Source organism: Micromys minutus (genome assembly GCF_963924665.1).
Source record: "Micromys minutus genome assembly, chromosome: 7".
NCBI classification, from domain to species: domain Eukaryota; kingdom Metazoa; phylum Chordata; class Mammalia; order Rodentia; family Muridae; genus Micromys; species Micromys minutus.
The window spans coordinates 37,368,354-37,382,040 of NC_137976.1; the positions used below are offsets into that span (position 1 = coordinate 37,368,354).

At 38.5% G+C, this 13,687-nt stretch overlaps 1 protein-coding gene across 1 annotated transcript in view; it reads left to right on the top strand.

Annotated features, from left to right (window-relative positions):
• LOC308422814 (transmembrane protein 45A-like) overlaps positions 1-10,261 on the top strand; it is a gene marked incomplete at both ends in the record, with an annotated part of 30,018 nt that extends 19,757 nt beyond the window's left edge. Inside the window, 2 exons of the mRNA XM_080919481.1 lie at positions 8,407-8,552; positions 10,168-10,261. Coding sequence (XP_080775607.1) covers positions 8,407-8,552; positions 10,168-10,261 — 240 coding nt within the window. The remainder of the gene's footprint in view (positions 1-8,406; positions 8,553-10,167) is intronic.
• Between the last annotated feature and the right edge of the window lie 3,426 nt (positions 10,262-13,687).

Consider the following 13,687-nt stretch of genomic DNA (forward strand, 5'->3'; position numbering starts at 1 on the left):
TTTGGTTCTGTTTTCGTCTCGTTCTTTGAGTTCTTTGAGCGTTTTTCTTGTTTCTTCTTTAAAAGCTTCTGAATCTTTTTGCTTTTTCTCCCTTTCTTGTTTAAGTAACTCTATCAGTGTCTTGAGGCATGATTTCAGGTCTGTGTCTTCTTTCTCTGGAGTGTTTGGAATTCCGATGTTTGTTACTATCGGAGAGCTGGGTTCTGGTATTGCTAGATTGTCTTGGTTTTCTTGGGATATACTCTTTCTCTTTCCTCTTGCCATTTTGTTGTCAGTGATATGTTTTTGCCTTTCCCTTGTATCTGGTCTGTGTTTCTGGTACACTTTCCGTGTGCACTCCTCAGAGATCTCTCTACTCCCCAGCAGCCCAGGTTCCGGGTGGCAGCTGGGCCAGGCTCCGCTCTGTGTACTGAAGTCGCCTCCGGGTGGGAACAGACGTTCCTAAGATCTGTTCCTGGTCACAGATGCTCAGCCTCTCTGAGCCACCTTTCCGGCTGGCAGGTGGGCCAGGCTCTGCTCTGTGTCCTGAAGTCGTTTCCGGGTGGGAACAGAAGTTCCTAAGATCTGTTCCCAGTCACTGGATCGGGGAGGACAGGGCAGGTCAGGGCAGGTCAGGGCAGGGGGTGCCCTTTCCGTGTGCATTCCGCAGAGATCCCTCTGCTCCCCCGCAGCCTAGGTCTCCCACTCACCAGTTGCTCAGCCTGTACGAGCCGCCTTTCCGGCTGGCAGTTGGGCCAGGCTCCGCTCTGCGTCCTGAAGTCGTCTCCAGGTGGGAACAGAAGTTCCTAAGATCTGTTCCAGGTCACAGTTGCTCAGCCTGTATGAGCCCGACACACAGCTTTAAAGGATAAAGTGCAGCAGCCTTTATTCTATTCACAATGTCACCCATTACTACCTCTAGTGATCTCTAGAACATTCACACACCTACAAAGAAAACCCTGTACTCAATTAGATATTATTTTCCTTTGTTTTTGCTCCGATGCTTTGCCAACCACTAATTTGGTCCCTAACCCCACATATTATGGATATTTTATTTAAAAGAGGACAACACATGATCTACTGTTTTTGCTCATTTTTACCCAACATAATATCTTCGTCTATTGCATATGCTATTATAAAATATTAATATTCACTTTTTCATCTTTGGATACTCATCATGCTACTATGAACATTTATGCATAGACTATTTTGTTGAATACTTGCAGGCATTCCTAGCAGTAGAATGCTTGGTTACATGACAATTCAAAATTTGACGCACAGAGACACTGTCAGTATTTTTCCAGTTTCATTTTACAGGTTTATGGATTCCAGTTCCCCTGCATCCTCACTAATATTTCCAATCTTTTTATTTATTATTATAATTACCCTTCTAGTAAGTGATATCCCATTGCATTTTGATTTGCCTTTCTCTAATTACCAATGATTGTAGCTATTCTTTTTTTTCTTTCTTTTGGAAGGAGGTATAAGATGGAGCTTTTTTTTTTTTTATTGGATTGTTTTAAACTTACATTTCAAATCTTATTCCCTTTCCCGGTTTTCCCTCTGAAATTTCCCAATCCCACCCATCTCTCTTTGCTTCTATGAGAGTTTTTTCCCACCCTCCCACTCCCTCCCATCTCCCCACTCTGGCATTCCCTTATACTGTGGTATTGAGCCTTCATAGGAACAAGGACCTCTCCTCTCCTTGATGCCTGATAAAGTCATGCTCTGCTACATATGCTGCTGGAGTGACTGGTCCTTCCATGTGTACACTTTGGTTGGTGGTTTAGTCTCTGGCAGCTCTGGGGAGGGTGAGTCTGGTTGGTTGATATTGTTGTTCTTCCTGTGGGGTTGAAAACCCCTTCAGCTCCTTCAGTACTTTTTCTAACTCCTCCATTGGAGACTCCATACTCAGTACGATGGTTGGTTGAAAGCAAATGACTCTGTATTACTCAGGCTCTGGCAGAGACTCTCAGGAGACAGCCACATCAGGCTCTTGTCAGCATGTACTTCTTGGCTTCCACAATATTGTTTTAGCTTGATAACTGTATATGGGAGGGATCCTGGGTGGAACAGTTGCTGGATGGCCTTTCCTACAGTCTCTGTTCCAAACTTCGTCTCTGTATTTCCTCTTGAGAATATTTTGTTCACTCTTTTAAGAAGAACTGAATCATTCACTCTTTGGTCTTCAGATTTCTTGGGCTTCATGTGGTCTGTGGATTGTATCTTGGGTAATTCAAGCTTTGGGGCAGATATCCAATTATCAGTTAGAACATGGCATGTGTGTTCTTCTGTGATTGGATTACCTCACTCAGGATGATATTTTCTAGTTCCATCTATTTCCCAAGAATTAAAACAAACAAACAAAACCAACCAACCAACCAAACAAACAAAAACCAGTCATTTTTTATAATAGCTGAGTAGTACTCTATTGTGTAAATGTACTACATTTCCTGTATCCATTCGTCTGTTGAAGGACATCTGGGTTCTTTCCAGATTCTGGCTATTATAAACAAGGCTGCTATGAATAAAGTAGAGCATATGTCCCTGTTCTTTGTTGGAACATCTTTTGAGTATATGCCCAAGTGTGGTATATCTGGGTTTTCAGGTAGTACTGTATCCAATTTTCTGAAGAACTTTTAAATTGATTTCCAGAGTAGTTGTACCAGCTTGCAATCCCACCAACAATGAAGAACTATTTCTCTTTCTCAACATCCTCGCCAGCATCTGCAGTCACCTGAGTTTTTTTTTTTTTTTTTTTTTTTTTTTTTTAATCTTAGCCATTCTGACTGGTGTGAGAATGTAATTTTGACTGGAATCTCAGGGATGTTTTGATTTGCATTTCCCTGATGACTAAAAATGTTGTACAGTTCATTAGGTGAGTCTCAGCCATTTGATAGTCCTCAGTTGAGAATTCTTTTTCTAGCTCTGTCCCCCATTTTTAAAATTGAGTTATTTAATTCGATAGACTCTAATTTTTTGAGTTCTTTGTATATATTGGATATTAGCCATCTATTGGATATAGACTTGGTAAAGATCTTTCCCAAGTCTATTGATTGCCATTTTGTCCTATTGTCTGAGTTTTTTGACTTACAGAAGCTTTGTAATTTGATGAGGTCCCATTTGTCGATTCTTGATCTTTAAGCTTAAGCCATTGGTGTTCAGTTCAGGAATATTTCCCCTGTGCCTATGCATTTGAGGCAAAGAAAGAAAATAATCAAACCCATGGCAGAAAACAACCAAGTAGAAACAAAAAGACCACACAAAGAATCAACATAACCAGGAGCTGATTCTTTGAAAAAATCAACAAGATGTTTTTGTTGTTTTTCTAACCCCTAGCTAGACTCACCAGAGGGTACAGAGACAGTATCCAAATTAACAAAATCAGAATAGAAAAGGGAAAAAACAAAAGAAACAGAGGAAATTAAAAAAAACCCACCAGATCCTACTACAAAAGTTTATACTCCACAAAACTGGAAATTCTGAATGAAACAGACAGTTTTCTGGACAGATACCAGGTACCAAAGTTAAATCAGGATCAGATAAACTATCTGAACTGTCTCATAACCTCTACAAAATAGAAGCAGTCATCAAAAGTCTCCCAACCAAAAAAAAAGTCCAGGAAAAGATAGATGTATTGTAGAATTCTATCAGACCTTCAAAGAAGACCTAATACCAATACTCTTCCAACTATTTCACAAATAGAAATAGAAGGAACACTATCAAATTTGTTCTATGAAGCCACAATTGTGGTTATACCTAAATCACACAAAGACCCAACAAAGAAAGAGATCTTCAGACCAATCTCCCATATAAACATCTATGCAAAAACATGTAACAAAATTCTTGCAAATTAAATACAAAAACAGATCAAAACTATCATTCACCATGATCAAGGAGGCTTTATTTCAGGGATACGGGGATGGGGGATATACAGAAATCCCCCAACCTAATCCACTATATAAACATACTCAAAGAAAAAAAACACCACATGGTCATCTTATTAGATGATGAGAAAACATTTGACAAAATTTAACACCTCTTCATGTTAAAACTCTTAGAAAGATTAGGAATTCAAGGCCCATACCTAAACATCATAAAAGCAATATACAGCAAAGCAGTAGCCAACATCAAACTAAATAGAGAGAAACTTGAAGCAATCCCATTGCAATCGGGGACTAGACAAGGCTGCCCACTCTTTCCCTACCTGTTTAATATAGTACTTGAAGTCCTAGCCAGAAAAATCAGACAGCAAAAAGATGTCAAAGTGATACAAATGGGAAAGGAAGAAGTCAAAATATCACTATTTGCAGATAATATGACAGGATATTTAAGTGACCTCAAAAATTCTACCATAAAAATCCTAAACCTGATAAACAACTTCAACAAAGTTGCTGGATATAAAATTAACTCAAACAAATAAGTACCCTTCTTCTACTCAAAGGATAAATAGGCTGACAAAAAAATTAGGGGAAGGACACCCTTCACAATAGTCACAAAGACTATGAAATACCTTGGTGTGACTCTAACCAAGTAAGTAAAGTATTTATATGACAAGAAGTTCAAATCTCTGAAGAAGGAAATAGAAGATCTCAGAAGGTGAAAAGATCTCCCATGCTCATAAATTGGAAGGATCAACATTGTAAAAATGCCTATCATTTCAAAAGTAATGTAAAGATTCAATGCAATCACCATCAAAATTATAACTCAATTCTTCATAGAGTTGGAAAGAGGAATTTGCAAATTTATTTGGAATAACAAAAAACCCAGGATAGCAAAAACTATTCTCAACAATAAAAGAACTGCTAGGGGAATTACGATCTCCGACCTCAAGTTGTATTACTGTACAATCATGATAAAATCTATATGGTATTGGTACAGAGCCAGGCAGGTAGATCAATCGAAAAGAATTGAAGACCCAGAAATAGATCCACATACCTATGGTCATTTTATCTTTGACAAATGAGCTAAAAACATCCAGTGGAAAAAAGACAGCATTCTTAACAAATAGTGCTGTTTCAACTGGCAGTCAGCATGTAGAGAAATACAAATTGATCCATTCTTATCTCCTTGTACAACGCTCAAGTCCAAGTGGATCAAGGACCTCCACATAAAGTCAGATACACTGAAACTAATAGAAGCGATTGTAGCTTTTCTTATTTTTAGCCATGTTGTGGGTTCTTCTCCTGTCTCCTAAACTATCTTCTGTGGCTCAGCTCATCTTCCCCTGGATCAATAATCTATTGTCTCTCTGCTCAGTCTCTTTTCTGCATGTCGTCTCTTCTTTCTTCTTGTGCCAACTATCTTCCCTAACTCTACTATTTGTCCCTTATTCTTCCACTGCCTGGAGCCTACTCTCATCCTACTCCTCAATATCAGCCTATGCTAGCTATTTATATCCTCTAATGTTCGTAGAAGTCCAAGAGGCAATCAACTCATAGGGTCCAACAGTTCTAATAGCTAAACATTCCCAAAGAGACAGTTGACAACAACTAAGCATCTTTTTAAGGGTCAGACAAACAAAATAAATCACACTACAAATGATGTTGTTCACCCCCTGCCTGATTATTGACCATTTGCATACTAAAGAAAAATTTTCTTTTTACCTGAGTACTTCATTTATTTATACCGTAAATTATGACTATATAATACATTATGCAATTCTCCCATTTCACCTCTCTTAGTCTCTGAATCCCTCCCCAACTCATCTCTCCTAACGTCACATTTTCTCTTTCTTAAAACCTAATTCAAATTAGTGCTTCCCATATGTATATGGTGTGGGATCATCCACAACATGGAGAATCTACCACAGGCCACATCGTCTAAAGTCAATGACTTTTCCTTCTCTACGCTCAATAGCTCCTCAGGAAATGCCAGGGCCCGGAGAAAACCTTTCCCATTTATACCAGAATTTTCTTGGCTTTATTTTTTGGCTGGTTTAGAACATGTAACCACATCTTCCTTAATTTTAGGAGTGGGACAGCCATGTCACCATATTTAGAAGACAGCATTTCACAATTTTCTTTATCCTTTGGCTCTTATATTTCTTCTGCCCTGTCTTCTGAGATGTTCCCTGAGCCTTGGAACTGATATAAATCAGGGGAATAATAAGGATTACCCATTTAGGGATTAACACTCTTTCAAGATGATTAGGGTTGTTTTGATTTGCATTTCCCTGATGACTAGGGTTGTTGAACATTTCTTTAGGTACTTCTCAGTCATTCAATATTCCTCCATTGAGAACTCTTTGTTTAGCTCTGTACTCCATTTTAGTACGATTATTTGATTATCTAGAGTCTAACTTTTTGAGTTTTTTGTATATATTGGATATTAGCCCTCTATCAGATGTAGAGTTGGTAAAAATCCTTTCCCAATCTGTTGGATGCCATTTTGTCTTCTTTACAGTGTCCTTAGCCTTACAAAAATTTTGTAATTTCATGAGGTCCCATTTGTTGGTTCTTCATCTTAGAGCATAAAGCCATTGGTGTTTTATTCTGGAAATTTTCCCTGTGCCTATGTGCTCTAAGCTCTTCCCTACTTTCTCTTCTATTAGTTTCAGTGTACCTGGTTTTATGTGGAGGTCTTTCTTTGATCCACTTGGACTTGAGCTTTATACAAGGAGATAAGAATGGATCACTTTACATTCTTCTGTATGCTGTCTGCCAGTTGAACCAGCACTATTTGTTGAAGAGGTTGTCCTTTTTCCATTGGATGTTTTAAGCTCCTTTGTCAAAAATCAAATGACCATAGGTATTTGGGTTCATTTCTGGGTTCTCAATTCTGTTTTATTGATCTACCTGCCTGTCTCTGTACCAATACCATGTGGTTTTTTATCACGATTGATCTATAATACAGCTTGAGGATGGTGATTTTCCTGGAAGTTCTTTTATTGAGAATAGTTTTCACTATTCTGTGTTTTTTTTTGTTATTCCAAAAGAATTTGCAAATTGTTCTTTCTAACTCTATGAAGAAGTGAGTTGGAATTTTTAGGGAAATTTCATTGAATCTGTAGATTGCTTTTGGTAAGATGGTCACTTAATATATTGATTCTTTCAATCCATGAGCATAGGAGATCTTTCCACCACCTCACACCAGTCAGAAAGGCCAAGATAAAAAACTTAGGTGTCACCAGTTACTGGTGAGTATGTAGAAAAAGATGAATAGTCCTTCATTGTTGGTGGGATTGCAACCTGGTACAACTACTCTGGAAATCTGTCTGGCGGTTCCTCAGAAAATTGGACATACTACCTGAAGACCCAGCTATTCCACTCCCAGGCATATACCCAAAAGACATTACAACATATAACAAGGACACTTGTTCTACCATGTTCATAGCAGCCTTGTTTATAATAGCCAGAAGATGGAATAAACCCAGATAGCAATAGCAGAGGAATGGACACAGAAAGAAAGTATGGTACATTTGCACAATGGAACACTACTAAGCTATTAGAAACAATGATTTTATAAAATTCCTAGGCAAATGGATGGAACTAGAAGCTATCATCCAGAGTGAGATAACATACACACAAAGGAACACACATGCTATGCAGTCAGTGACAAGCAGATACTAGCCGTCAAAAGCTCCAAATTCCCAAGGGGAAAAAAAATTACAGATCTTACAAAGCTCAAAAAGAAGGAAGGCCAGAATGTGGATGCCTAAGTCATTCTTAGAAGTGAGAACAAAACACTCATGGGAGGAAATACAGGGACAAATAGAGGAGCAGGGATTAAAGAAAAGATCATTCAGACTCTGCCTCACATGAGAATCCATCCCATATGCAAACCCAAGCACTATTGCTGTTGCCAAGAAGTGCTTACTGGCAGGAACCAGATATGGATGCCTCCTCAGAGGCTTTGCCAGAGTCATTCAGATACAGCTGAGGATACAGCCAACCATCTGACTGCACATGAGAAACCCAATGAAGGTTCAAGAGAAAAGACTGAGGGAGGTGAAAGGGTCTGCAACCTCATGGGAAGAACAACATTATCAACCAACCCAACCCCTTAGAACTCCCACAGACTAAAACACCAACCATTGAGCACACATGGAGATACCCATGGCTCCAGTTACATATGTAGCATTGTCTAGCATCAATGGGACAAGAGACCTTGGTCCAGTGAAGATGAGTTTTCCTTGTGTAGGGGAATGCCTGGCCATTGAGATAGAGAGGATTGTTGGGAGAGGGAGCATTTTCATGGAAGCAAGTGGAGTGGGAGGGTGATGGGAGTGAAATATAAATACAAAGAATATCCAATAAAAAAGATGACTAGGTAGATATTCTCTATGTTACTAAACTAGGTAGAAAAACATGAATTATCTGTGTTGTCTCATATGTTGGCCATCATCTAGTTGTGAAGCACTTGAAATAGCTGTTTGGTAATGTGTCTGGTCAACTTACTTTCATCTTGTTTTGTTTTAAAACACAGATTGCTTTTGTCCTGTATCCCAGAAATATAGAGCATGCATGGGACCTCAGTGATCATAACAACACTATGATTCTTGCCGTGTTCTTTTGTGCATATTATGTATCAACCTATGTTATTATTGGAGTTAATTACGCTCTTCTTAGCTGGTAAGTTAATGACTCACACTCATCAGATATGATCATCAAGACTGAACTGAGTAGCAGTTAACCTTAATCTAAATCCTTTCCACGAATGAGTTTCTTCTATTACTGTTCTATACAAAAAAAAAAAAAAAAAACAACAACAACAACAAAAAAACCTGTATCAGCAAATTCTCTGGAAGCACAGAACTTGCCAGAAAAATCATAAATGCTGACTCAAACTCAGAATAGGTGTCTCTGATGTGCCTCTGACACATACATAATCCTGTGTCACATCCACCTATGCCTCCCTGGCAGGAGATTTCAATGGCCTCTAGAACCGTTCTCTCTGAGGAAAAAAGGCCCACATTTTTGTCTTGGAGAAGGAGAAGAAACAGGAAGTGTGACATCTTAAATATTAAGTACATTCATCTACTAAAGCCCCTCTTCCCTGACTATCTACTTTCTAGGGATCAAATTGATTCCTAATCCATCCATCCTAACAAGCCCAAACTTCATCAGACCATGGAAGGCAGAAAATTAAAACCAAGATTTAGGTGCTTAAAGGAGTTTCTTATAAGATGAGAATGATTTTAGTAATTTCATTTACTATATTTTTTTGCATATTTGTTTTCATAATTTATGGAAATTATGCTCTATTTTTGTGGCCACAGTACACATTACCCTTATGATAGTCATATATAGGAAAAAATGTGCATGGTTCACACTGATATTTTTCTTCGGATCATGGAAGTAGAGAATATGACCACTAAGAAACTTCATACCTTCAAGTATTGAAACTTGTAATCAACATTTACTCTAAACCTCCATCTGAGTTTATTTTAAAGTACGAATATAGGCACAGGTTGAAGGCACTTCTGTTTAGTTTAAAAACAGATTTATTCTTTGAGAGTTTCAACACACATATAGCTCATTTTGATCATCTACTTTTATTTTTCCATCTCTAATTCTTCTGAGACCTCTCCAGACACCCCCTTCTCTCAACTTCATGACCTCCTCTTTTCAAAAACATGACTCACTGAGTTTAGTTATTGGTTCTCATATACCTGTAGATTTGAAGTCTGGCCAGATACTGGACAGGAGCTTGACACTGAACTTCTTAATTTATTGTGTACATGGGTGTCACCTGTAGTTAAACAGCCAGTGCCCCACTTACAAAAGTACTCCTTTGAAGGTACAAGGAAGAGTTGAAATATATCCCAGACTTGACAAGGCATTAAAATTAACTTGGGCTAGCTACAATAAAGGCAGTGGCTTCGTGTACTTTCTTCAGAGGAAAAGCTACCTTCTTGTAATTCATAGGATGTTGTGGAAACTCCACTGATGGTAATTTCATCTGGGCTTGCCACAGATTGTAGATTCTCCTGTTTGTGTTAGAAATTATCTAAATTGTGTCCTAATGTGTTACATCTGAAAGCCCATATTTTATCTGCTTCCTTTTACCTTACTTCAATCTACACAAGTTTTAAGAAGCTCAAAGGCAAATAGAAATTATTTTCCTTTTGGAGTTGTATCCACAATTACACAAATAATCTGGAGTTTGCTTTGTTATAGATTCACATTGCTTTAAGGTTTAATTTTATATGTCCTCTAACCATGGATAGCTTTCTTTTTTCCTCAGGTTCATTAAGTGGAAACTTAGCAAGCCCTGCCCCTCAGAAATTCAATTTCTGAAAAATTATGAACAGCAAGAAGACTCAGAAGATGATATGTGACTTTTGTGCCCAATTACTTTAGTTCTCCAAGAGAAAAAGATGACCAGCTTTCTCTAAAAGATAAGAGGAATGTCTCCTGGGGTGTGAAAGGAGCATGGTAGCAGTGCCTGCCAGAAGAGAATTTATTGCAGCATTAAAAGCCACCATAGCCCCACCCTGTTAAAGCAGGTGAACCATTAACACATGAAAAGCCTGTCTTGTCATACTAGAAGCATCCATGCAGCGTAGAGATTTTTCTACTGTAACCCTCCTGAGGAAACCCTCACCTCCAATCTGTAAATAAACCCAGTAAATTCATTGGTTCTGCAGGATGGACTTCAGTGGAATCATACTTTGGTTTCTCTGGTTTGTTTCTGGTGTCTCATCAGATGTTATTTGTATCTTCCCAGGTAAGGAATTATCATAACATCTAATCTCTGAATATGCACACTCAAATGAGACACAAGCCAGGGAGTTCTTATAAGAACGACATTTGGTTCTGTATAGGACTGTCTTTAGACCCAGGGAACTCAGAGACTCTTAGTTGGCACGAAAAGAATAGCAGGCTGATAGGAAACACACACACACACAAACACACATGCACACACACACACATACACATAAAACCAAACTTTGACTACAGCTAAAAACAGCAAAACTATGTTTTGCCAGAATTATTTTTGCCCAATTACTTCAGTTCTCCACGAAAGGAAGTTGGCCAGAACTCTGAAGCATATGAGAGTTGTTCCCTGGGGTGTATGGTTACAAATCAAATAGAAAATAGAAAAACTAAAAAATAGAAAATTAATTGCATTGAGAGATCTATAATCACCCCAAGGACAGGGTGCATGCTAATTTATGAGAGATGAGATTAGTATGGTAAGAATGGTAGAACATGAAGCCTGGTGAGACTGCACTGCAAGTAGCCAGGGCGCAGAGAGGTCTGGGCCGGGCAGCTGGAAAGCATGCACTCCCCCCATCCCCTCGACTGGTTCAGGAGAGTAGGAACTCTGCCTTAGGGACTCTGTTTCCACCTGGCAGGCTTGTGCATGCAGAACAGGTGCTCAGGCCATCTGCAACTTAGAACAGCAGAGATCCAGGGACACAGGCCTGGCGAGACTGCACTGTAAGTACCTGGGTTGCAGAGAGGTCTGGGCCAAACAGGTGGAAAGTGCACCATCCCCCATTGGTTCAGGGGAGCAGGAGCTCTACTGTAGGGACTAGGTTTCGACCTGGAGGGCCCTTGCATTTAGAAAAAAATGCTCAGGTCATCTGCCACCAGGAACAGCAGAGATCCAGGGACATAGTCCAGGTACAAAGGAGAGACAGGAACCAATCGCTGACAACAAGACCATGTATAATCACAGACAATAAGACGGCAAGAGGAAAGTGAAAGAACTTATCCAAGGGAAACCAAGACAACCTGGCAACACCAGAACCCAGCTCTCCCATCACAGCAAACAGCAGAATGCCAAACACTCAAGAAAAAGAAGACTCAGACATAAAATCCTACCTCAAGATAATGATAGAGATCCTTAAACAAGAATGGGAGGAAAAGCATAAAGAATTAAAAGCTTTTAAGGAAGAAACAAGAAAAACACTCAAAGAACTCAAAGAACTAGAAAAAAACAGAACCAAAGAGATGAAGGAATGAAAGAAGGAATTTAAAAAGGAAATGGACACAATAAAGAAAGTACTAAAAGAGACAACCCTAGAGGTAAAAAGCCTAAAAAAGAAATCAGGAGTCACAGATGCAAGCATCTCCAACAGACTAAAGACATGAAAGAGAATTACGGAGGCCAAAGACAACATTGAAAACAGAGACAAAAAAGTCAGAGAAGATGCAAAAACCAAACAGCTCCTAACCCAAAATGTCCAGGAGATCCAGAACACAATGAGAAGACCAAACCTAAGGTTAATAGGAATAGAAGAGGGTGAAGAATATCAACTAAGAGGCACAGTAAATATCTTCAACAAAATCATAGAAGAAAACTTCGCAACCCTTAAGAATGAGATGACCACGAACGTAAAAGAAGCCTACAGAACTCTAAATAGAGTCGACCAGAAAAGAAATTTTCCCTGACACATAATAGTGAAAACGCAAAGTGCCCAAAGCAAAAAAAGAATACTAAAAGCAGTAAGGGAAAAAAGTCATATAAAGTATAAAGGAAGGCCAATCAGAATCACACCCGACTTCTCAACAGAGATTATGAAAGGTAGAAGACTCTGGACAGACATCATACAGACCCTAAAAGAACACAAGTGTCAGTCCAAGCTGCTATACCCAGAAAAACTCAATCACCATAGATGGAGAGACAAAGATATTCCAAGACAAAACTAAATTTACACAATATCTGACCATAAACCCAGTATTAAAATGAATTATAGGTGGAAAACCCAAAACAAGGAGGGAAACTACATTCTAGTAAACACAAGAAAATACCTAAGCAAGAAAACCAAAAGAAGAAAGACATACAGGCACAATTCTAACTCTAAAAGCAAAAATAGCAAGAAATACCAACCACTATTCCTTAATATATGTTAACATAAATGGACTCAGTTCTCCAATAAAAAGATATAGGCTATCAGACTGAATACAAAACAGAATCCAGCATTTTGCTGCATACAAGAAACTCATCTCAGAGACAAAGACAGACACTATCTCAGAATAAAAGGTTGCGAAAAAAACTTTTCCAACCAAATGGCCCCAAAAAGCAAGCTGGAGTGGCCATTCTAATATCGAATAAAGTAGATTTTCAACTAAAAGTTATCAATAAAGAAAAGAAAGGACGCTTTTTACACATTACAGGGAAATTTTCTGGACGAACTCTCAATCCTTAACATATATGCTCCAAATAAAAGAACACCCATATTCATAAAAGAAACCCTATTAAAGCTCAAAAACACATTGCACCCCACACAATAATAGTCGAGACCTCAACATCCCACTCTCATCAATGGACAGATCATGGAAACAGAAACTGAATAAGGATGCAGTGAAACTAGCAGAGGTTATAAACCAATTGAAATTAATAGATATCTACATAACATTTCATCCTAAAACAAAAGAATACACCTTCTTCTCAGAACCTCACAGAACCTTCTCAAAAACTGACCACATAATTGGACACAGAACCAGCCTCAAAAGATATAAGAAGATTGAAATACTCTTATGCATCCTCTCAGATCATCATGGTCTAAAGCTGTTCTTTAATAAAAACAAAGACACAAAAAACCCATATACACATGGAAACTAAACAATTGTCTATTAAAAGATAGCTGGGTCAAGGAAGAAATAAAGAAATAAATTAAGGATTTTGTAGAATTCAATGAAAATGAAAACACGACATACCCAAACCTATGGGATGCAATGAAAGCAGTACCTAGAGGAAAACTCATAGCTCTGAGTGCTTCCAAAAAGAAACTGGAGAGAGCATATACTAGGAA